At 34.8% G+C, this 26,573-nt stretch overlaps 1 protein-coding gene across 3 annotated transcripts in view; it reads right to left on the bottom strand.

Moving 5' to 3' along the window:
• dok7b (docking protein 7b) overlaps window positions 1–26,573 on the bottom strand; it is a 177,763-nt gene that overhangs the window by 41,549 nt on the left and 109,641 nt on the right. For all 3 annotated transcript variants that reach the window (XM_051928240.1, XM_028801722.2, XM_051928239.1), the window contains exons 6-8: window positions 19,304–19,411; window positions 11,545–12,401; window positions 371–419 (exon numbers count right to left, since the gene is read on the bottom strand). In XM_051928240.1, coding sequence (XP_051784200.1) covers window positions 371–419; window positions 11,545–12,401; window positions 19,304–19,411 — 1,014 coding nt within the window. The remainder of the gene's footprint in view (window positions 1–370; window positions 420–11,544; window positions 12,402–19,303; window positions 19,412–26,573) is intronic.

Raw genomic sequence — 26,573 nt, 5'->3', positions numbered from 1 at the left:
TGTACCAGATGGGGAAAACCAAGGACGTGCTGTATTATACTGTATTTCTTGGCTGGTCAGAGAGTGTTTGGAAATTCCCCAGAAGTACCTGGTGACTGTTGCATAGTCTGTCCAATTTAGTGATCCTCACCAAGACAAGTGGGTAAAAACTGATGTGAACTGAAGCTTTTAAGTAGCAATATTATTAAAAGCTAGAGGCTTGATAAATAGATTATATCAATAAGCTAACCTCTTTATTTTAAAGTATAAAACCTAAAACATAAACACCAATCATTAATAAACCTTCATACTTTATATAAGTAAAAATATATTTTAATGGTAATTATACATGAGAAACTAAACATATATACAAAAGTACATATTTGCTTACCAGATACCGCTGGTGCAGGTAAGACTCCAGAATGTGACAGTGTTGTTCCCTTAAAAAAATAAAGGAAAATTACAGTGTGACTACGTGTTTAACATCAATTTACATTTAACATAAAAAATCACAGGGTCAATTTCAAAATTATTTCATTTATGATTCTATCATTTTATTGGAAGGTTTATTGTTTTGCCGGGGGATTAACAGAGTGGCCTTTATAAACAAACTAGATAAACATTAAGTTGTTTTTAAAAAGTTTGGCTAAAATGCCTTCTTTGCTACCTCAATACCAAAATGTACTTAGGTGTGGTAAACAAGAAAGTGGATTTCAAAAATGCAACTGAATAAAATCTTTAAAACTATTCTTCTAATGATGATCCATGACAACTTCATAGGTCACAATTATAAGGTACACTATATGCATTACAATTTTATATCTTACAATAATTGCATATGTACACTAAAGATTTCAAAATAACTCTGGAGATTGAAAAACTATTAATGCTATGAAGGTAGTTGTACAAAGAAACAAGATATTGAAAATCATGTAACATCAAGCATTATACATTATACTGTATATAATGTATAGCATACATTATATATACACATACTAGCCACTGGTAATAAAGGTAGGATAATTAAAAAAATATATGCTATCTCTTGCCCTGTGTGTACCTTCAACACCTTTCCTCTGTATTCGTGTGTCTGTGAAAGTCTCTTCACCAGTGCTCCACTTCTCAAGCACATTCCTGTAAAGCCTACTTATCAGACTTTCATTATTTTCGATGCACCTTTCTCGCCTTCTTTCTGGTTTTATACTTTTCATCATTGAAGGCAACTCTCTCAGCATGCGCCTTTACTCCTCCTCGTGTGTCTCACACTCACACTTCTCTTTCGCTCATCACCAAAGTCAAACTAACCAATCAGATAGCATGAGGGACAAGACACACAGGCCTTAGTCTTCATATATTTTATATATATATATATATGTATATATATATATATATATATATACTGTATATATATGTATGAAACCCTAGCAAAATTTTACTGTTAAATTAAGAAGATCTACAGAAATTAGAACAGTAAAAATAATCAACTTAATAATTCAGTAATAATTGTGAAAAATGTTTATCTAGATATTTATATGTAGAAAATCAAAATTTTTAATAGCCTGTATTCTAAGTTAAGCAATACTGGAAATAACTCCAATTTCTTGTAGAAACAGCTGACAGACAGATAGATATTAAATTATATATATTCAGTACATAATTATACATACAATATCTTTTATAAGAATTACACATAAGACATTAAAAAAGTGCCAATCCTTCTGAGCAATTTAAAAAGGCACACTATTGACATGTTGCTGCAACTTGTGGATATGTAGGAATATTAATTTAATGTTATTTCAGCTGATAATGGCAACTTTTATCAGCCAATATTGTAATATATACTATCAGTCAAAAGTTTTAAAACTCCTAATTTTTCCAACTTTAATTAAAATGTAAGCAGTTTAAGTCTCAAGTGAACAAGCTGAAATGATACAAATGTAAGTGTTAAAGTGACAACAGGTTAAAAAAAGTTTAGGTTACCAAAAAACAGGAAACTGAATTATAAACAAAGGCCTTTTTTGGCGACCAAGTAATATGTTAGCAAACTAACCTATCACACATGTTGCTGACTCTCAGTAACCTGTCTTCTGATTTTGTTGTGGCTTTGGGTCAGTCAGACTTGTTTCTGTCAGAGTTTCCAAGTTCCTTTTAATGGTTTACAAAATATTACTCACTGACACTTTAGCTAAAAGGCCTACCCTTTTATGGGTTATAGTGGTCTGTCTATCTTTCTTTGTTTATCGCTCTTTTCTCATCATTATGATAGCAATATACAGTGTAATATTGTTCAAATAATGCTTCAGAGAGCACAGCAACGCAGTTTGTTACAACACTGCCTTTATACAGCCAGAGGGTTTGTAAGTAATTAATAAAAGTCGGGACACCTGTAGGAATTGTTACATCAACTTTCAAAGCTTAATTAACTTCCAATTCTGCAGACAAGATGTAAGTGGTCAACCCACTACTTGTTTCCTGATTAAGGACTTTTTGTTTAACTTTGAAAATTATATTATTTTTCATTTTTTGGTAAACTAAACTTTTTTGTAACCCTCTAGCAATTTACAGGTTACCTTGGTACTGTTTCAGGTGAATCAATTCACTTAAAATAATTAAATCTCAATAAAAACTAGAAAATTGGAATGTTTTGACTAGTAGTGTATACACACACACACACAAACACACACATGCAATGTAATCTGATAATAGCGAAAAGCCTAACCTTTGTCCTCCAAAATTGGATTATACATAAAAGTGTCTAATATATTTTGAAAAAGAAAAATGAACATGTCAATTTAAAAGATAAAAATATGTAACAGTGGATTGACTGTTATACCTGCCTCACACTCTCCACCTTGCATTTTTTTAACTTGCACTGCATTTTTATCACTCTTTAATTAATATTGTTTTTATTAGTATGCTGCTGCTGAAGTATGTGAATTTCCCTTGGGGATTAATAAAGTATCTCATCAATCAATCAATCTATCTATCTAAACATTTTCAAAAAATTAAAAAGACCACTTTGAATTAGGAAATCTCTCATTAAGAAAAAATACTGATGAATATAAAACTTGTGGTCATTTGCTACCAAGGAAAAAGAACTAAGTATAGTGTGGATTCAAAACACGTCAAATGGTTTTCAGCTTTAGACACTAAAAGTGAACATTGATTTTGAATATGCAGGGTATACTTTGAACAGCTGACACCACTTCTTAAACTCAGTTCTCCTCTCAAGTAAAAGTAGATGTGGCTTTTATTTAATTTTTTTTTTTTTATCTGGGGAGTTAAGGATATGATGGAAAATGCAATTAGATTTTCATTTGCAGTCATAACTCCTGAAAATTTGCTGCATTTAGCCAACACATTCTTTTTGCAAAGGGATACAATACCCTATTTTAAAACAGCTAGGGAACATTTCCTTCCCATTCTCCGTGGAGGTTATGTACCTCCATGCAGATAACACTGGACCAAAATAAACACTACAAGATAATAAATATATCAAATGGTAAATGAATTTACCATTTTAAAAAGTATTTTTCTCCAAAATAAGATTTTATTGATTCATTAAATTCATGAGTCTCCTTTTGCATCAGGTAAGACAACAACTAGGTTGCCAGTTAGCCCTATGTAAACCTGTAAAATGTAGCCATATATAAATCACTTCCATTCAACATCTCCAAAAAAATCACAACCTATATTCTCTTTTATAAATGTGAGACAATCTAGTGTCACGTGCTTCTTATTTCCTTCTAAATGTATTTTCTCTTAATTTGCACTAGATTCACTGATTCACTGTTTACTTGAAACAATTCTTTGGATTAATGTGTTTGAGAAATTGGAAGAGCTAGGTTAGGCTTCTCCATAGCCTTCTCTGTTAAAACAGTGAACACTACTTCCTGACGTGAGGCTCACTGTTCTAGAAGAAGCAGTTTTTATAACCTGTCTACGATTCACTTACACGCCAGGCATGCAATTATATTCGGGGATGATGATATTCTCTGTGGCAATACAGCCAACAGGCTAGAGCTCCATTCTACATACCCTTGGGTTACCTGCATCCTGGAGTTCTAAAGTGTAATTAAAAGTATAGGTCTCCACGTGTTCTAAATTTCCCCTTGAGATTAATAAAGTTTATCTAATCTTATCTAATATCAGTTTCTGGGCTTCTGCTGTTCCTCTGTGGTACAGTGGTACCACTCATCCGTCTGCTACTACTCAATTAAATGGTCACATTTAGTTTATTATTAACTGACCACAACCTATTGCACGTATGTTTCACTATGCAAAGCTTTTAAAAAAATTGTAACCTTTTTTTCCCAGTGGTTTGACAGGATGAAAGTTATTCAGTAAAACAAATAACAAAATTTACACTATTATGAAATGCATTTTTTACGTTTACCAGAATGAGTACATATTAAAAAACAAGAGGTGATACTCAAAAAACAGCACCCTTGTGATGTAACAATAAGTGTCAATAAAGTTTTATCTATGTACTGTATTCATTCATAAATTATGAGCTTCTATGAATTAACTAAAGTGTAATTTTTGGCAATTATTTATAAATGAAATTGTAAGCCATTTGGAGGTCAGTTTGTTTGTTTGCTAACCATGCAAAAATGGTAAACTAATTTTTCAGTTTTGCATGTGCCTTGTCATTGATCCAACTTAAAATATAGGCTAAACGTTATGTTGTATTAGAAACAGGGGTTATAATAGGAAGGGGGAAACTCAAAAAACAGTGCCTATACTGGGACTACAATTCCCATCAGGCAGCACAAGTGCACTGGAGTGAGGATATCATCCCTAGCTTGCACAGTTTTGTAGCAGCCAAAGTTGAATCTTATCTACTGTAAGTCCAAAGGCATGTATATCATTTTATCCTCAATTAATCAGGATAACAATTTTATAGCTTTTCTCTAGAGTACCTTTTTCATCTCATCATGGGTTGTATTTAGCCATATTGAATTTTCAAAAGACAGTCTTTGGCCCAATTATTTATAACCAGGCAACACCAAACCATACCTTTTTGTAGTTTATAATAAATCAAGTTTTATTTGATATAACACTTCTTATCAATAGTCATAATAGTAAATTAAACTGAAAATATAATTTAAAAATATTCAACTGCTACACAGAGTAGAAAACAATTCATGAAATATGGAAAAATTGCTAAGCTTCATCTTGAAAATGGCACCTAATCAGGGGTACAATGACACTGTTCTTTTCCAAAATAACATCCAATCTGAATATGAAAAAGATTACTTCTTTGTAATAGCACCATTGACAGGCTGACATAATGATGGATGCTTCAAAGATGCAAATTATTAAAAACACATTTGAAAGAAAAAACAAAGCCCATTTAATCTTTACAATTGTAACTGTTCTATTATTTAACAGGTTCAATATTTATTCAATGGGACCAAATGGACCTAACAATCAGAAACATTACTCTAAAACACATTAATGTTTCGCAAAAACATACTGAAATTAACAAATGGAATCCATCAGTTTCTAGAGTTTTGCCAAATAAGCTTTTTTTTATGTTAATTTTCAAAACTGAGTACCAAAAGAAAACAAAATGTACTGTATATTCTGTAATTATATTGCTCACAGCACTTGGGATCCATGTTTCAATATAAACTTGGGTATAACCCACACCTTGCTGTGCACACTACCTGACATACCAAAAATGCTGTTAGTTTGATTAGATATTCTAAATATCTCTTGCATCATTATAACATTCCCTCACAGACATAATCATTGTTTTGTAACAGTTGCCAACCATAATCCTGAGAAAAGAAAAAATTGATAAATTCATGAATAAGAACCTAAGTTTTAGTCAATAAACATTAACCCCTTGTGCCCTAAGTGGTTCTTGGAAATAATGTGCCTAAATCACATACCCAAAAAATGAATGGCTATTATTCTGCTTATGTAATGAAACAGCTTCAAATGATTGAAGACTAGTGAGTTTAAAAATTCAATTTTTTAAAAGAAAGTCTTTATATGAATACAAATCTTTGTTTTACACCAATATAAACAACAATATAAAACACAAAACATTATGCAGTATAGGATTTTTTGTCCAAAAAACTGGATTTTACAGTACCTAACAAAGACATTTATGATTCACAACCCTGGAATCAATTTTCCTTTGTGCCCCAGTCTGTCAGCTATCGTTGTGCCGAGTTTACATATCATATCCCATAGCATTGCAAAGTTATACTGTTTGGCACAAGGTGTCCCCCCTTTTTGGAAACATCTTGTGTTCCATTTTGGAAACATTTAATCTCTTTCACCTAAACAATCTTTCAAAACAAGTGTTGCATTATATTTTTATTTTAACAAAACTATATATATATATATATATAAATATATATATACACACACACACACATTTTTTACAGTTGAAGTCAGAAGTATACATACACTTAGGGTGAATTTTTTAAAACTCACTTTATTACCCATCCACAGATTATATACTAACAAACTATAAAATTAGCATATCATTTAAGACATTTACATTGTGCAGGGCAAAAGCTTTTTTTCCAACAATGTTCACTGACAAGAGTATTTCACTTTTTATTGACTATATCACAATTCCAGTGGGTCACAAGTTGTCACAATTTTAAACAGCCTGGAAAATTCCAGAAAATTATGTCAAGCCTTTAGGCAATTAGACAATTAGCTTCTGATAGCCAATTAGCCTAAGTGGAGTCAAAATTTGGATGAATGTTAAGGCCCACCTTCAAACCCACTACCTCTTTGCTTAACATGATGAGGCTAAGGATCTGTGCTGGTATCCAGAAGGTTGCCGGTTCGAATCCCCGTCACTGCCGAAAGAGATCCTACTCTGCTGGGCCCTTGAGCAAGGCCTTAACCTGTAATTGCTCCAGGGGCGCTGTACAATGGCTGACCCTGCGCTCTGACCCCAAGGGGTATGCGAAAACTACCAAATTCCTAATACAAGAAATTGTATAAGGCGAAATAAAGAACTCATCCAAGACTTCAAAAAAAAAAAAAAAAAAAAAAAAACAAAACCTCCACAAATCTGGTTTAATCCTTGGGAACAATTTCCAAATGCCTGAAGGGTCCAGTTCAACTGTACAAATACACAAGTATAAGCATCATTGGATCATACAGCCATCATACTGCTCAGGAAAGAGACACATTCTGCCTCATAGAGAAGAACATATTTTGGCACGAAAATTTCAAATCAATCCCTGAGCAACAACAAAGACCCTTGTGAAGATGCTGGAGAAAACAGGTAGCCAAGTATCGATATCCACAGTAAAACAAGTCCTGTATCAACAAAAACTGAAAGGCTGCTAAGCAAAGAAGATGCAACTACTCCAAAGCTGCAATAAAACAGTCAGACTGCAGTTTGTAATTGTACATGGGGACAAAGATTTTACCTTCTGGAGAAGTGTCCTCTGGTCTGATGAATCCAAGATTGAACTGTTTGGTCATAATAACCATCATTATTTTTGGAGGAAAAAGGGTGAGGCCTGCAACCCAAAGAACACCATTCTAACCTTCAAGCAAGGGGATGGGTGCATCATGTTGCAGGGGTACTTTGCTGCAGGATGGACTGGTGCAGTTCACAAAATAGATGGAATCATGAGGAAGGTAAACAATGTAGATATACCGCAACAACATCTCAAGAGCTCAGTAAGGAAGTTCAGTCAGGAAGCTCAGTCACGAACAGATCTTCCAAACAGACAAAGACCCCAAGCATATCTCCAAAGTTGAGGCAAAATGGTGTATGGACAACAAGGTCAAGGTATCGGAGTTGCCATCACAAAGCCCAGACTTCAATACGATTGAAAATATGTGGGCACAACTGAAAAAGCGTGTGCGAGCAAAGAGGCCTACTTACTGTCCCAGTTACACCAGTTCTTCCTGGAGGAATGGGTCAAAATTCCAGCAACTTATTGTAAGAAGCTTGTGGAAGGCAACCCACAGCATTTAGCTCAAGTTAAACAATTTAAAGGCAATTCTACCAAATACTAACAAAATGTATGAAAACTTGTGACCCACTGGAATTGTGATATGGTCAATAAAAAGTGAAATCTGTCTGTGAACATTGTTGGAAAAAATTACTTTTGCCCTGCACAAAGTAGAGGTCTTAAATGATATGCCAACTTTATAGTTTGTCAGTATAAAATCTGTGGTGGGGTTATAAATTGAGTTCTAAAGAATTCATCCTACGTGTATGTACAGTAAACTTCTGACATCAACTGTATATCACTCTAAAGCTTGAAGTAAACAATTTATAATTATGTATGTATAATTATGTTCTCATCCAAACTTTTACTTTCAAAATTATTGCCCTTACTAGTCTTTACTAGACACAGAGAAACCTTACATTTTCTACAAAAGATTGGGGTTTTTGTGCTGCAATTCAGACATCTTCATCTTCCTTCTGTTGTAGTTTCCCCATAAATGTTTAGTGTGTTATTTATTTATTTGTATTTTATTTTGTTGCTTTTCTTGCATGTCATATCAGGAATAAGCAAAGTACATATATATTTGGCCAAACCAGCTTTTCTCCAGTGCTAGGGGCAAAGTTTTTTCTGGCAGCCCTAGAGGGCAAGAAACAGCCCTGAACAGGGAACACATATACAGCTAAACCATGCACATGTTACCGACCTCAGGCCTAGGGGAACCTGGGCCAGGTACAAGTCACTGTTGCTACAGGGTGTAGCCACAGCAATATGGTGTGAAGCATAAAAGAAACAGACAGCAGTCCCAAGTCTCAGACCATACTTCTCTGTTCTCTTCTACCTTTATTCTCCTTTTCCCAGAAATATATATATGCTTCAATTTCTGCATAGATGAACATGGTAATCAGTGAAAACAATGGTGCAAGCCAATTTACTCTGTATAACAAATAGTGTAAACACATTTACTTTGAGTACTTGATTAGAAACCAATGTCCCCAGAACTCGTTAATTTTCCAAGGATGCAGACAGTTCTGTATCCCCACATTGTGTGTAGATAAGATACTAAATCAAAGCAGTCTGACTATTCAAAGCAGGTGACTCTTTAGCAAAGACAGGTAAATATTTGTGTCCTGTAGATAGCCATCAGCAATAACCTGTAGCAGAATTTTCCAGAAATTCTGCCTTTTCTTTAAAACACTGGTTTAAAATCCCATTACACTAAGCGTAATTTGCGTAATTATTCCCATATACAGTGGATTCAGAAAGTATTCAGACTCCTTCCATCTTTTCACTTTTGCTATGTTGCAGACTAATGCTAAAATCATTTAAATTAATTTTTCTTCAACATCAAGTAACACTCAATTACCCAGAATGACAAAGCAAAAACAGGATTTTAGAAGTTTTTCAAAATTCACTGAAAAATAAAAAACTGAAATGTCACATTGACACACAAGTATTCATGCCCTTTGGTATGACACTTGAAATGTGGCACAGGCGTATCCAACAGTAATCTTGTTATTGAAAAACAGCAAACACATCACACTGCTCATTTAAGAGAACTTTGCAAGAAGCTGAAGTGGAGGGTTTGACTGATCTATCAATACTGAGAAAAAAAGATGAAATTATCCTTATGGCTGTCAATTAGACATGGAAAAAAACATTTACTGTATCTCCCTTCATGCTACCATTACATGCTTTCAAACTTCTCTGGTAGATATCACAATGAACAGTTAATATGAACAGTCTCAAATTTCTTTACCCCCTCCTAGAATCTTACTGTAAATTTTAAAATCATTGGAGTTGATATACAAGGTACTTTTAACTTTAGTAGAAACTGACTTAGTTTTATTTGGAGTAACCACATTAATACAGGCTGCAACAGGCACAGTGATGATTGAAAAATTGAAAATCTTTTATATGTATTGCATTAACATCTACTCCAAATGCAATGACTAAATTGAGGATATAGACATTTTTCTGAGTAGAGGATGACAGGTATTGCTTAGGCCATATCATGAATTTAGAATTTATGCATCCTCAACAATCCAAATATTTTGAAAAGAAACTGACATAAATACAGTAACTGTAAAAAAGTCAAATCAAGCCAGCATTTCAAGAGATATTGGAGTCGATGAATCAGCTCAGCTGGGATAGATAAGTGAGTCCAAGTTGTGCAGGTTTTTAGAAAATGTGAATCCCGACTTTGGGTATGACCAAAAATGTATATTGCAGATGGCAACGTCTTAGGCAGATGCTGTTAATGTGGTTGTCGGCATGTGTCTAAATGTAATGAAAATAGATTTGTAAATTTCTTTGGAAAACCATGTGTTCTAAAGAAAAGCACCATAGCATTACATATAAATATATATTTCTATAGATAATCCAATAATTATTACAGTATGTAGACATTCGTCAGAATAGAAAAGCTATATACAATACAATACAATTTATTTTTGTATAGCCCAAAATCACACAAGAAGTGCCGCAATGGGCTTTAACAGGCCCTGCCTCTTGACAGCCCCCCAGGCCTGACTCTCTAAGAAGACAAGGAAAAACTCCCCAAAAAAAAAAACCTTGTAGGGAAAAAAATGGAAGAAACCTTGGGAAAGGCTGTTCAAAGAGAGACCCCTTTCCAGGTAGGTTGGGCGTGCAGTGGGTGTCAAAAAGAAGGGGGACAATACAATACAATACAATTGTATTGTACAGTACAATACACAGAACAGATCGTCAATACAGTATAAAAATAAAAATTTTAGAAGTATGGAGCAGAATTTAACAGTAGATGATCACATAATATGATTTGGATTTGTTTAGAGTCCTGGAGACCTCATCCATCAAGCTGCCTCCCCCATTTGGCCATTCCACGGCTGAAACAGCGCTGGGCCAGCCAATCCGATGAAAGGACCCCTCTTTCCCACAATTCCTGCGATCCTCCATCAGGGATGACTTTACCTTATGATTAGTTATACCATGACCAGAAATTGGAAAAATTCAAAAAGATTATGTGCATCTTATTCATGGTCAAGCCTTAATTTTTGAACTAAATATCCCCATCTCCCACATTAAGGGTTTATTTTTATAGATTTTGATCAAAGACAAACAATCTCTGCAAAACTGATTTTAGTACTACAGGAAAATAAGCAAAATAAAATATTTATAATCAACACTACCTTATCCTTAACATTAAATATTAAGTTACTACCCAACCATTAAATTTTTTCTTTAGCTATTGCAATTTATACACGGGCACCAACTATTCAAAATCCATTTCAAGATCCTTTCATTTTTAAAATACTTTAAATGATCATGACAAATGTTTAAAAAATGGCACTGTTGTTAGTTTTTCATGCAGTGCTTTAATTAAGAAGGAAAATCAGTTTATCAATTACTAGTAACATAGTCTGTGCTATTTATTGGAACAAAACATAAGCACAAATATTGTCTGCAAAGTAAAGTGCAAAAAATGCCACAATAATACAATGTCATATGGGGGAACACAGGGAAAACACCAGGGTATTATACATGATAGATGCTCTATGTTTAGAAGAATACTACATATTAAACATGCTTCTCAATACTTTCTAAATCACATAAATATGCTTTAAAGAATTTATCAAAATACCTTTAGTCCTCCACAGACGGCACAGGAAGAAAACAAAGCTCTTGGTATTCCTGGCTGTGGACTGCATATTTCACAGGGGTCTGCTGAAGCACTAGTAGATGCTGCTGTCTCACCACTTTCACATTCCAGCACCTGTCCCTGTGGCTTTGCAGCTGTCCACCTTGGAACAAAATCTACATATGTTTCATCCGAGTCTCTGGAACTTTTATGGCTAGAAGATGCTGTCAGTCTTCTGTCAGGACTTTGGTGGATTGTTGTTATTTTTGTGTCAGCCATACCATGAAGAACTGTGGTGGAGGACTGGTCCTTTACTAAAGTAGAATCCAAGTTCTTGCAAAGCATTTCCCTGGTAGAAGGTGAATGTAGTAAACTCCGAGGTGTGTCATACAAATTCCTGCAAATACTGGGAACTTGATACTCAGATCCTAAACCCCTCTGAGGCTCAGGGTGTTGACAACTGCACAAACTCTGATCTGAAGCAAGGTTCAGTGGCAGGCTAAGTAATGATCCATATTCATCACCAGGGCAGATGTCCAGGCTGCCAGTATAGGAAGAGAAACTTCCAGAATAAGAGGAATGGCTTCCAGTAGCAATTCCACTATCTGAAGAACTCTGACGGCCAATTTCCTGCAGTTTCCTGGAACGTGGGGGCTTCGGTGGTGGCTTAGAAACACGCAGAACTTCAGCATATAATTTTTCCTCTGCAGGATTCATGCTTTTAACTGTGGCAAGTCCATGAGTTTCCACTGAAGTAGTGCTGCCTATTGCAGGCTCAGGCCAGATTGTCAATCTGCTACCAGTGCTGGTATCTGAGTGGCTTGTGTCGGATGATGAACTGGACAAACTTCTGTCATCTCCTATTGGAACAGAATTATGGTAGTATTACATAAAATGAAAGCTAAATGCATAACATGAACAGCTAGTTCAGAAAAACTTAGGCTAAAATATGTGTTGTTATTTTATTACAGGAATCTACGGTATATATAAACATAAGAAAATGTTTTGCTGAAATCAGTTTATTCATTCTACAATAACTTTTACTGATGGAAGGTAAAGAGGCCATTTGGACTCATTTGGACTAAAGTTCTACCTCCATTGTGGTTATCCAATTTTTTTATTATCTGAAAAGTACAAAGGTACAATGGTTTGAAGTCTAGGTTCACATCTTGCAATTTCTACTTTTGTTTGTGCAGATGTGATCAAGGAAGCATTTATTTCTCCATTTATTGCAGTTATCCTGCCATGTCCCAACACTTGTGTGGCCCAAAATAAGTGAATGTGGATGGGGAGTTTGTTTGCGCCCAGCATACAATGATATTATGAAAGGTTCTGACCACCATGACCATGAACTGAACTAAGCAGGTTTCAAATATTATTATATTGATATTCCTTCCTTGGTGCTTTTCAATTAGCTTGACCAGATGTCATGGTTCCAAAATGGGACACAATTAATTAAACCAGCAAGTGTGCTAGACACAAATTAAATAAAAGCGTGGGGGTATATGTCCTCCTTGTAGCTCCGTGAAGTTTGTAAAAATGTACGTAAAAACAAAAATCATTTAGAGGAGGTTGGGATTATGATGGAGTTCACTGAGCTTTTTAAAAAGTAGATAAAATCGATAAGTCCGCTGAAACTGAAATGGGACTAAACAGAACATTTAGTTAAATCCTAGGACACTGCATAAAAATGGATGTCTGGTAAGCCTATTTTGAATCTCAATTTGGTCATTGAGATGGGCAGAAGCCCCCTAAAGTAATGGTTCCAGATGCTTCCAGGATACACCCCAACTCCTTGCAACCACAAAACTGGATTACGTGTTTTAAATTAATGGATACATGGTTGTTACTTGAAAAATGAAAAATATACTGTGTTTCTTGGTAATATATATGCAATATTGGTGATGGAAATAACTCTTTGTTAGGTCTTAGGTGGTGAAAGAAGAGGCTATTGCATCTTATTACACTGGCACAGAACAACTGACCTTTCACATTTGTGGGGATGCAGATACTCTATACACATTTTATGTTAAACATTGAGAATGAATGCATGCTAGTGATAAATTATATGCGCACAATTCTTTTAGCTAGTACAACAATGAGCAGGTCTATGAAAGGAATGAGGAACACAAACTGGTCATCAATGCAAAGCATGTATGTTTTACTAACTAAATATTGATAATGGAAATTTCCATCCCCCTTTTTTCAGAACACTAAAACACTAGCAAACATGACCTGTAATGGAAAACCTGGAAAGGTAGAATTATTATATATGTTAACTTGTTGCATGCAATTAGGGAAAACAAGAGTAACAGGTAGTTGTAACAGCAAAAGCAGCCAACTACTACTAAAAAAATCAATGTGTAATCTTGTAATTAACTGTGACTTTAAAAGGTAGGTTTAGCTTTTTTACAACACAGTTATTACTTCACAATCATGACATACAGTATTATATATTGCTACATGAAATGAAATTGTGTTCTAAAGTCAAGCATTTTTTTTATTTTTTGAAAATACATAGCCTGATATATGTGTTTTAAAATAGGGTCCAAATGTAAAAACAAAAGCCTTAAAACGTACTGGATATGTCCACTTTGAAGAGGCAAATTATTTGATTTAAGAAAACACACTTTGTGTGTTTTGGAGGTATGCTTGTGACAAAAAAAGTAAACTGAAAGTTATACATTTTATCACAGATTGCTGGTACTATTTTCTTGAAGTAAGGATGCTTTACCTAGTTTCTCGTCTACTCGTAGTGGCAATCATGGGTAGAGTTTTTACATTCTCACAAATGCACTTAACTTCAGCTGTATATGTTCCTCCTTTTGTTGCTCAAATTCTGTTTCATTAATGGTTACATTCTGACATGGCTTGCAACAAATGATACTCTGCACAAAAACATTTTCAGTGTCTGACAGCAGCACAGTTATCAGTGTGCTATGAAATCATCTGATTTGAGCAAGCATCGTCCATCAAACTGTTCTGACCACGGGCCTGAAAAATGTGCTCCAGCATCAGTGCCATTGGTTTATGAATACTTAAATCACAGTTTTTACTATGCCATGTGTAGTCAAAATCTTTTTTTTTTAACTTGCAGTGCTGATGCACATACTGAGAGTTTTTTTTTTTCTGTAGATGGTGATTCATGTACATTCAGGTTCCACACTGCATTTATCCTTCCTGTACTGACTCAAGGAAGGACAGTAAAAATTTGAAAATGAGATCAGGAGAAACAGGTACACGTTAATACTAAAATTAATGTTAACTGATCATCAAAAAATAAGTCTAATACCAGAAAAATATATTGTTTGAAAAATCAGTAGGTCAGTCAGAGAAAATAGCTGTGAAATCAAATAGAGAATCCTAATTTCTGATGCTTAGGAAGCCTTTGTGCGCACCTTTATGCCAGTGCTCCAAAAGGTGTCACATGCTGAAAACACCTGGGGGCTATTGTGATGGATCACCATAAGAGTGACCAAAAGTAACTTATCAAAAAGCCAGTGATCAATAAAGAAATAAAATGGCACCCTGATTAGACTTTATAAAAGCTTCAACTTATTAGCCGTTGCAAATTTTAAAAAATCAGTGTGAAATTCACATTCTCCAATGTTCAAAACCTCAGAGTCCATGTAAAATATGTACCCAACAACTACAGAGAAAGCAGGAAAAAATAAAAGAAAATAACTTGTTATAACATTTCTGGCTAAAGCAAAAAGACCTCCTATTTATACATTGTCGGTCTGCCATGTCTATGAGCATGTCATTTTCTAGCACTGCGGTCTTCAGTTATTTACTGCATCTACTCCATTTTCTATATGTTGAAACTTGTACAGGCTGTGTGCTGATTACCCTAAGTGTGTGAATAACATTGTAATGCCAGTACATTGTCTTACCTAACTAAACTCATGAACAGTGAAACCCATTGCTGCTTTTCACCTATTACATCCATCCATCCATCCATTTTCCAACCCGTTGAATCCGAACACAGGGTCACGGGGGTCTGCTGGAGCCAATCCCAGCCAACACAGGGCACAAGGCAGGAACCAATCCCGGGCAGGGTGCCAACCCACCGCAGGACACACACAAACACACCCACACACCAAGCACACACTAGGGCCAATTTAGAATCACCAATCCACCTAACCTGCATGTCTTTGGACTGTGGGAGGAAACCGGAGCGCCCGGAGGAAACCCACGCAGACACGGGGAGAACATGCAAACTCCACGCAGGGAGGACCCGGGAATCGAACCCAGGTCCCCAGATCTCCCAACTGCGAGGCAGCAGCACTACCCACTGCGCCACTGTGCCGCCCATACCTATTACATTGTGTTGTTATATTTTACTTAGCCCAGAAAGCAAGACTCACAATGCGGCAGTAAAATGAATTACATATTGGACTCAGTTCAATAAATGGCTAAGTGTCATGAAAATGTTCTGCTTTTATATTTTTCTTTTAATAATGACATGAATACAGTGTTTTATATGTACAAAGTTAAGATACAGATCAATGTTCGATAGCACTCTTTGCTTGTAAAATTAATGTATTAAGTAAGTTTTAAGGCTTTTGTTTTAACATTTGTACCCCTGCTTATGAAAACCCATTTTAAACCACAAGAACAGGCATGACACATTTTTAAATTTATAAAGAAATGTTTCAGCTCAGCACACTGCATACGGTGACAAATTAACATATACCATTACTGTAAACAAATAACTTCAACTTGAAAAAAAAACTTAAACCTTGCCCTTTAAAATGCTTCTACAGTAAAATATAGTGACAAGAGAAACAGCCAAGTTTAGTTTTGTATCACTTTGGACTGCTGGAAGGAAAACTGAGCACCCAGCGGAAACCCACACAGACACGGGGAGAATATTAAGCTCCATGCAGGGAGTAAAGACGCAAACCCTGTACCACATTACCAACCTGTGACAGGAATTGTCTCTGATGAATTCATTTTCATTACAGGGCTTTATTTAAACACTTGAAAAGAGTGAAACAGCCAGGATTCATTTTGTAAAATTGATTCTCAAATTCGTTTGGCAGGAGATTTCATATTGTGAAATTTATTTCAAAGTGGTTTTTGGGGATTTTTGCAAGTTTTTAGAGCATTGAATACTGATGCCTAAGACCGGTTTCACACTTCTGTGTTTTCTGCAGCTGCCTAATGCAGATAATCTGCACCATGACAGTAAAATCAATTATATTTTTGGCTCTTGTTCTCATCACTGCTGACAGGATTCATGCCCTTTTTCTTCAAATGTGCCTTGCTGTCTATTCTATGTACTAAAATGCACCATTGAGTACATTACTGCATTTTCTCCACAAGAAATTTCACTACATATGAAACCTATTGCCATTACCTAGCACTGACGCGTTTCCAGTTTTTTGATTCCTGCATATTTCGTTGAGGAAGTGCACACTCCAAATGTCATGCAGGAACGTAACAAATATTGCTTCTCTTTTAGACTCATTTTTAGAATTGACATTTTCATTAAAATTGTCAACGCGAGCATCATATTACCACAACAACTGTAATAAATGTTTCATGGCTCAACAAATATTCACATGTGACAGAAAATGACTGAAGATACATTTTTTTAAGAACTTTATTTGAACATCAAATGATAGGCATACACATGCAGAATTAGTTAATGAAAACACCCCCGGACAGGAACTGAATTTTGAACACATTTTTGTGAAACACATCTCTAATTTTGGCGCAGTGGTAGTGCTGCTGCTTTGCAGTAAGGAGACTGTGGAAGATTGTGGGTTCGCTTCCCGGTTCCTCCCTGTGTGGATAGCGCTTTGAGTACTGAGAAAAGAGCTATATAAATGTAATGAATTATTATTATTTATTATTATTAATTTTTATTGTGAATTAAATTTTGCATGAATCACTGGCTCATAACTTATAAAACTTTTAAATTGGATAAGGAGAAGAGAAAGAGGAAGTGGGTATGTAATTTCTTCAGTACTAAACTAAAAGTAACTGACTAGTACAATCAAAAAAAGAAGCAGATGACATTTAAGTCCTTCTCTTGTATATAAAAATACATACTGTAAGTATGGTGATGTGTGATCATGTCTTTGCAGCTTAAGCCATTAATGATTTTCTCAAGAACGTTTGTGGACTAGGGATGCTTATGAGCCAACCCCAAAAACAAACTATGACACAGCAGAACCAAAACGACCTAACAAAAAAGAGGGTTCATTTGACAACAAAAAGAAAAAAATCACAGAAGTGTAAATGGTTCAATACACAAAAGGAACAAAACAAGAAAATAGTTACAGTAAGTATGAATTTACACTTATACCAGAGTGGTCCATAACTACACCACAGGGTGGCAGGCCTACTAGCCATTGTAAGACACTAACCTCCTACTCCCTTTTCTAAATTGCACCACTTTCCATGTCTTACACTGGTCATTCTGCCAGCACAGCCCTTATTTATCACTAATTCCCAACTCTTAATTCAGCATGAGACAATAAAGAAGCAGCTTTTAAGACTGGAGCCAGGATAACTACTAAATAAGAAATACTAAGCAATTTGTGGTTACATGGTAACCAACCTAAAAGTTTAAGCGTTATTATTGGCTGAATTCCCCCTAGTGGCATCAGATGCTCACTTACTGTATGTTCTCTGCATTAGATGTATTGGGGACAGCCAGACTGGCTTTTGTCCTTGGTATCCTTGCAAGGCCCCTCTAGTGGCTCAGGAAACATAAACAGTCGAGCTCCATATGCGCAAAGCATTGAATTATTCAACTCAAAATTATATATCGAGCTCATCTGTCTCGCTTAAAACTGTCCAAAATGTTTCCAGGGCAAGATCCAACCTGCGAATGCTGCAACCAAGCTCCTGCCTCACTGGGTCACATGTTTTGGGCATGCACCAAATTAACTTCATTTTGGACCAAAATTTTTAAGTGTCTTTCAAACAGCCTTGGTGTCACAATCCCTTCTAACCCACTAATAGCTGTGTTCGGTGTTCTTCCAGATGGATTTGAAATGGAGAAGGACAAGCAAACGGTGATTGCATTCACTACACTTTTGGCACGCAGACTGATTTTGTTAAATTGGAAGAATCCTAACTCTCCTCTAATAAGTCAGTGGGAAACCGATGTTTTATATTATTTGAAATTGGAAAAAATCAAATTCTCAATTAGGGGATCTGTACAGAATTTTTTCAAAACCTGGCAGGATTTAATCAATAATATTTTAGAATAAGAAGAATTTTCTTTTCCTTCTCCATTTATCTTTTTTTGCCCTATTAAACTCAATAATTTAGGCATGTTTACAAGCCTTAAGTATTACTCCTTTGGCCATGCTCTCCTTCTCAGGGGTGGGGTTTGATTTGCTTCCAATCCTATTTTTGGTAAAAATTGATCTATATGTATGGAATGATTACAATAAAATTAATTAAAAAAAAAAAAAAAAAAAAAAAAAGGAAACATAAACAGAAATAAAACTATTAAACTTGAGCCTTGCCCAACCTAAGTTAGTGCTGGTAATGCCCCCTCCAGATCTTCTGTGGCAAATGGATTGTAGTCCTGCTTTGAGATGCAAGTGTGAGCAGGGCATGTTTTTATCACTAATACTTTGAAAAATCATTTTCAATCATACTAAAAATTACACTCAACATTATGAAGTAAAATGACCATCAAAATTATATACAGTTGAATTGATGGAAAACAAGCAAAACTGAAGATACTCTTAATGCTAAATCACATATTCATTTTTTTTACACTGTAATGACTCACCAGCACTGCTCTGCCTACTTGAATGGGATAACAAGCTGAGGCGCTTTTCAAGTTCCAGAGCTTCATGTGTAATCCTATCTTCCATGTATGCTGGATTAATATTGGGATCTAAAGTAAAAAAAGAGACTTAATATTTATAACTAATAGTTGCTAAAGTTCCAATTCAACCAACAACATACATGCATGTCAGTAAAGCTCACAGACTAGAATTAAATGATGTCACAAAAAATAAAATTATCCCTGCATTAAAAGAAAAAGCATTTTTTTCTGAACTGTTGTTTTAATCTCCACGTTTTTAAAGTTGCAGAATGTAGGAAATTTTACTTTGGGGTTATATGTTTTCTATGTTTACTAGCACCAGGGCTTAATGTACTGTAGCAGTAGCATCATTTTCTCAATATTCAATGATGTGGTTTACTGATCCATTGCTTTCCTTGATTCCAACACAGCAACAAGAGAGAGAACCATCTTCTTCTGGTATACCATTTGGAAAACTGTAGTAAATGCAGTAGAGTTTTTTCTTTTTTTAGCTATCACTTTTATTTTGACACTTTTTCATAAACCTTAGATTAAAGCTCTGCATAAACTTATTCGTCGAAGGATGTAATTGGTTTAGAGCTTCCACAGACCTCTAATACAGGTATATTGCATACTCATTTATAGAAGCCCTGTTCTATACACATTCAATAACTGCAATTCACATCAGCATTTGTGTAGCAGTAGTAGTTCGTTTTTTATCAAATCAGTGCCCTGACCAAAACAAAGAAGAATAGAAACTCTCTAGTACTCTCAAAAACAACACAAAAGAAAAAATACTCAGTGTCATGGTTTTCAGAAAGTCAACTACTCCAAAAACAGAGGCAAAGTAGTTGCTATCATATTGAAAATCTTATAGCTATCATGGCTGTTGGGGACTGTGTTTGCCCACTCCACACTACAGGATATCCCTAAACACTTTATATACGATTTACAGAAAATTATTAGCAATATGTCATTTAATTTGAAAAACTGAAAACAGGCAATGGAGGTTTTACTTATTTGGACAATCTTTTGTCCTTGTTGTCATCAAGAATGCTTTTAAATTTAGGAATGTATCACTCAGTCACTCAAGAAATTCTGTTTCTATTTGCTGTGAACATTATTATCTCTGCATTTGTTCACTCACACTGTATAGGCGAACCTTGTACAAATGAGTACACAAAAAAAGTGTCACAAGAATTCTATTGACATTTTTGCATTACAACATTCAGCAATCCCTCCTTAGAGGTTATTTTCATTTTGAAACAGTTCATATTGCTTTTTAATTATCATTTGATATATGTAATAGGTAGGTCAGCACTAGTTTGCAGAAGTGACAATGATGCTGTACACAGGTTATTACACTAACAAACCGTCATTAATAAACTAATACTAACACTAATAAATCGTCATTCCTCATCCTCTGATAAACTGGTGCCTACTACAAACTACATTTATTTTGGGCTAGTGCACAAACATTTTTTTTTTTGGTCTGTGTTTTTGTTACTGCAATAACAGTGCTTCCCTCTTGGTGTCACAACACTCTGACGCTCTCTCTGATCTCTCATTTACCATCTGTACACACAGTTTATAAAATGGAAAGCTGACTGACTCACATACTCATCAACAAAAATACAATTGCTATTGTTTAATTTCACAAATACACTAAGACATTTTGATATATTAATATTCAGGGGCAAAAGCAACTGCTACTACAGAAAAAGTAAATGTTGCAAAATCAAAAAAATGCTTTCACTGGTTTGATTGAATTTTGGTGACATTAAAGCAAAAAAATTGTGTCGTGTTTTTTTGTCAGTACATTTTTAATTAAAAAAGAGAACTACATTTTGCGTGTAGAATGAGCCGTGAAGTGGAAAAAGGAAAGATTGGTGAAGCTCAAGTAAGACATGGCAAGCTAACAAGCTATGAAGCTCCAGTGTGGGGTGCCACATGCTGTGGCTGTGAGTACAGGCATTACTTTGCCAGAAGCAAAAAAAGGAGGTAGACAGACATAAAGGAATAAGAGGCGTTCTTGTGTCCAAGGTTAAACTAGAATTGACAGAATCCTTTGGTCAGTTTAAATGCTAGCACAGCTTAGTTAATGTGTCCCTGCACAACCAGAACTGTAAGGGGGTGAATACTGTACATAGTTTACAATGCAGTAAAAAAATTGAAATATCTAATAATGATAACATATTCCCAAAATTCACATTATTCCTTACTGATTACCCATTTCAATTCAAAAGAATATAGTTTCCTGTGCGTTTTGCAATGAGCCCCAACAAAAGCCAAGGTCAGTCAGTAGGCAAACCAGAAATTGATCTAATGCAGGAACATTTTAATCATGGCAAACAGCAGCTCCAGTGGCCTACTAACATCATCTCTTGGTAAAAAAACAATGTATATTGTATACATAAAAGTACTTTGTTAATTACGTAGTACTCCTGATACATCTGATTAACTAATGGCATTATAACCAAGGCCCACTATCTTAGAAAATTGTAACAGAGCTTGTATATATGCATGGTAGGAGTTCTGTAGTTGAGTATTGCCTTGCTGGTGGGATAGGCATTGGCTTTGTTATTAATGGATGTTAAGAACAAGCAAGGTGTCCAAAACTATCGAGAATACCATGAGAGCAAATGAAAACCGAGTAACCAAAAACCAAACCAACAAGACAAGATCAAAAATCAATTGCAAAAAGAGGTTGTAATCAAAACATAAAATCCTACTGCTAGGGCCAGCTTAGTTTGAAAGCTAACTATTGCTAATTAGAATAAAGAGAGTTGTAGGCAGCGAGAGAAATAGCAGATTACAATTGCCACCATATGTATATCAAAACATGAAGCAAGTGTCCAAATAAATTTCTGAAATTGTTCAAATTAAACACATATAAAGGGTGACTATTATGACTGTGGGTTCATAAAAATGGATAGATGAATGAACAGATTTCATGAAAATTAAAAAATGTGTTGCGTGTTGAATCTTCTTCTTGTTTACTATTCTATTCAAAATATAGTGTCACTTGATGGAACAATGGCTTTGCTGACACAGTGTATAAACCAATTCTGGATAATGCTGCAGTAGATTATACAGTGCACTTACACTGACACTATATATCAACCTATTCAGACATGGATAGAACATACAAAGTCTATATTGATTGTCATCAGTTTTCAATTAACCCTTAGCCTCTACAACTGTGATGAAGGAATGCTAACTACTGTGCCACCTTTTCATTTAATCTTAAAATAGTACCTGTACTAAATAATACAACAAATAATACTACAGTACAGTATGTTAATACATACAGTAGCTTTCTGTTTCTGGATTACTGATGCTTTTCAGTTGTCTATGTGCTTGATATCTTTCTGTCTTCTGAATACAAAAACACATGTATCCAGCATTACCAGTTACAAGCATGCTAGAAAGAAAATATTTGTGAAACACTAACACAGTAAATTTTGCAAAAGAATAAGATTTTTTGCAAAATAATTAAATCATGTGATCTTTACACTTATTCACACTAGCCCTGGAGTAGGAAATTTGAGTATGCCTGCAAGCATTGTCATTGTGCAGAATTTGTGTACTCCCCTCCAAAATAGTGGAAGTGGGAGCCCATCCCTGAAATAAAGGATTTACAATAGAACCCTAATTTAACATTCTCATATTTAGCATTTTCATAAATTTTATGTTTTATTGGAGGACATTGTTGATATAAAAAAGGAATGAATGCAAGTCCATGTACATGTGAGCAAAAAGTGACTCTATCCTGATATTTGCATCATATTTAATTTTATTTTTGACTGCTAAGATTCATTTTGCGACTGACCCAAATTTGATAAGTATGAATATGCCCTGCATGCACAAAATGAACAAAACAGATTTGTCAGACAGAGGCAAACTAAAATATGGTGATTGTTGCTCTTCATGTAAATGTTAGAGATTTTACATTGATGATGAATCTTACATCAAGTGAAACATGGCATAAATTACATACTGTAATTTAAGAAGCTCCTCCGAAATACAATTTTGTTCATTCTACCCAGGTAAGAAAGACAGTGGTTTAGTAGATATTTTCTCAAGCTGATAAAATTGTAAAGATATTCATTTTGGTACTTTCGCACCACTCATGTATCTTGCCATACTTATTCAAGGAGACTCACAGTCTCTCTTTATGACCATTTATAGACCTCCTGAATATAATATGCCTTTTATTGAGGAATTTCCAAAATTAGTATCCATAATAATAGTCAATTATGAAAGGTTCCTAATTGTGGGCGATTTCGGTTTTCACAAAACTATAACCATTTTTGACAGCTTATAAAGCACTTTGATCTACAGTCTATGTATGAAAATATCCTATAGAATAAATGTTATTTTCCTTTTTTATCAAGATGAATCTCTTCAATGTCTACTAGCGAATTTATGCAGATTTTAAGAATTTGCTTGTAACATCATGCAATGCGACACACCTGCTTGTCAGTGTCTAAAAATGCACAAAGTATTTTTTTTTTAAATTAAATTTATATTTTTGCAGGTGGCTTGGTGGAGTTCAGGCGAGGGGGACGTTTGAGTTTGAAGGCCCCCCAACTTCATGGGGCATCTGCTGCACCAGTGCCTACAAGTACTGAAAACTGTGTAAGGGTGATTAATGTGACAAAAAGAGGGGTGGTGTGAGTCATATTTACTATTTTAAAATAACATTTTTCTCATTTATTAGATCTGTCAAATCACAACAGAAAATAACCATATAATTCATTTTTCTGTAATCATTATATCCTATAATAGTCATAGCTTATGCTGCTTCACATAGTTTCATATACACTAAAAATTCAAATACTTTATTATCGGCCCTCGAATGTATGTATGCATTTATTTGTAATGGAACACCTATTGTACATATCTAAATTACTCTTTATAAAATGTTCAGAATACACATCAAACTGTTTGTCCCTTTAAATTTAATGAGCGCCGTAGTGTTAATTATTTACGAGTCATCAGATATTGCAGAATACTACTAGCTGCATTATTTTAAATTTACAAATTAACTGAATTGAGTCAAATAATAAACCTTTACAAATAGCAATGAAAACCCTAAGGCTGCATGCAAATTGAGGACAGCCTTCTGATAAGTAGAATATTTCAACAGCCCTTAATAAAATAGGGGTAAAAAGACCATACCTTGATAATAATGCCATTATTTGAACTTCCACTACTTACCCGTTAAAACACTGGAAAGCATTATGTTTTATAATGTAAACAAACTATATAACTATGATGTAATTGATAAAAAAAATAAAGTGAAATATTTTTGTTCCAAAATCTAAACAGAAACGGCTACCCAGTGTTCACCAAGATAAACATATAATACAGACCAAATCAAACAATCTTATAGCAAAGTAAATACAAAATACAGACAATAATACAAATATTCCTTTATACATTTGTATACTGGTATTATAATAAGTGTTCCTCAAAAGCTGTACGATAAAGCTGGTTAAGTATATCTTATACCATAATTTTCACATTGTTCTTATCAGACTGTATCTAACTTACAAAATTTTTCAAACTTTATTGCACCTAAAGCCATTATTGTAATTCCAAATAAATTGCAGGTGATTTGTTATGCATAGGCTCACAGCAGTCTCCAGGAGAGACTTATCTTTTTGAAAATGAAAGAACAATAAAAGACATGTGTGATTAGAAGTGTTCTTTTTGGCACAGTATGAAAAGTCTTTGATCCTAACTGTCTTATAACTATGATCCATGCTGTCTCTTCTGACAGTTTAATAATAGACAATGATCTAAGCTTCTAATCAGGCATGTGAGTGAAAGGATTGGTGTACAAGTACAGGGGACAGATCATGTTGACAGCTGACAGAAATTGTCTTCCAGGTCTATTAATCATTTTATTTGGTGACTAGTCCCAGTATCAAAATATACATAATAAGTAAATCACTTTGAACTTTAACTTTTCATAAGGAGTTTTAGGAACACATACTGCTTCAAAGAGTATAACTTTAGTATATTCTTAAGGGCAACAAATTGTAACTTCACAAGCATAATGAAATAATATCAGACAACCAAAATAAAAAATGAGGTGAACTACAGCAGTGTATCTATTGTAATTACCTAAATGTACTTATATCTACTCATAAAACAGCTGCAATTTGCATCATATTTTTAGCAATACTTCAGATTACAGACCTGCTTACCAAACAAAAAACATATAACAAACACTACCAAATGTAAGTCACATTGGGTCAAACTATTTTTTTGAATTTTAGTTGTATTTGGTTGAATCGTAATTATTCCATGATGCATATTTTGAAGAGGATTATCCTGTATATACACTATGGTATTTTGGTTGTTAGACGGTTATCTTCCTTCTTTTCTATCTATAAAAATGGCAAAATTAAAATAAACAAAGTCAGCTAGTTAACACAAAACAGCTAATATGTTTGAAAGCCAATAGCTCTTTAAACAGAAGAAGCTGTGCGTTGCTGGAGAAATAAAATTATAAAATGACATCAGGCCAGGGTCAAAGTGAGAAAATCAAAATGAAACAGCAAATTCTCTTTAATGCTCAATCAAGCCTCTCCAAATATTGGATGAAGTCCCCTTATTAACACAAGATTTTCTAGGAATTCAAAGCACAAGGCATACTGTATTGTGTGCCCAAAGCCATTAATTGTCCTTGGTGTGTGATACAAGTCAGTTTCCCGTAATTCTCATAGTGTATCAATGTTTCCATTAGCTTTACACACTTGAGTCTGCATGTGCTACTACCCCCTAAGTTTTTTTCACATTGTTTCAGCTTTTGCCTACCTTTGACATACACCATTTTACTTGTTTAAACTTCTTTTCCACCAGCACATTCTTTCCTAATAATAACTTTTCTCAGCATTCCCTTTTTCCAACACTCTTATTTTTCATTTTTTAAAAAGAACAGAGAGCTCTGTTTAATAAATATGTTATATAAAATGGGGGCGGAGTGGTGGCTCTGAGGCTAAGGATCTGCACTGGTATCCCAAAGGTTGCCGGTTCGAATCCCCGTCACTGCCAAAAGAGATCCTACGCTGCTGGGCCCTTGAGCAAGGCCCTTAACCTGTAATTGCTCCATGGGCGCTGTACAATGGCTGACCCTGCGCTCTGACCAAAAGGGGTATGCGAAAACTAACAAATTCCTAATACAAGAAATTGTATAAGGCAAAATAAAGAACAAAAAAAACTGTTGTCTGCGACATGA

This window comes from Erpetoichthys calabaricus, chromosome 5 (assembly GCF_900747795.2).
Source record: "Erpetoichthys calabaricus chromosome 5, fErpCal1.3, whole genome shotgun sequence".
Taxonomy (NCBI): Eukaryota; Metazoa; Chordata; class Cladistia; order Polypteriformes; family Polypteridae; genus Erpetoichthys; species Erpetoichthys calabaricus.
Note: the sequence above shows the minus strand (reverse complement) of the source record. Positions and strands in the feature narration are given on the sequence as shown.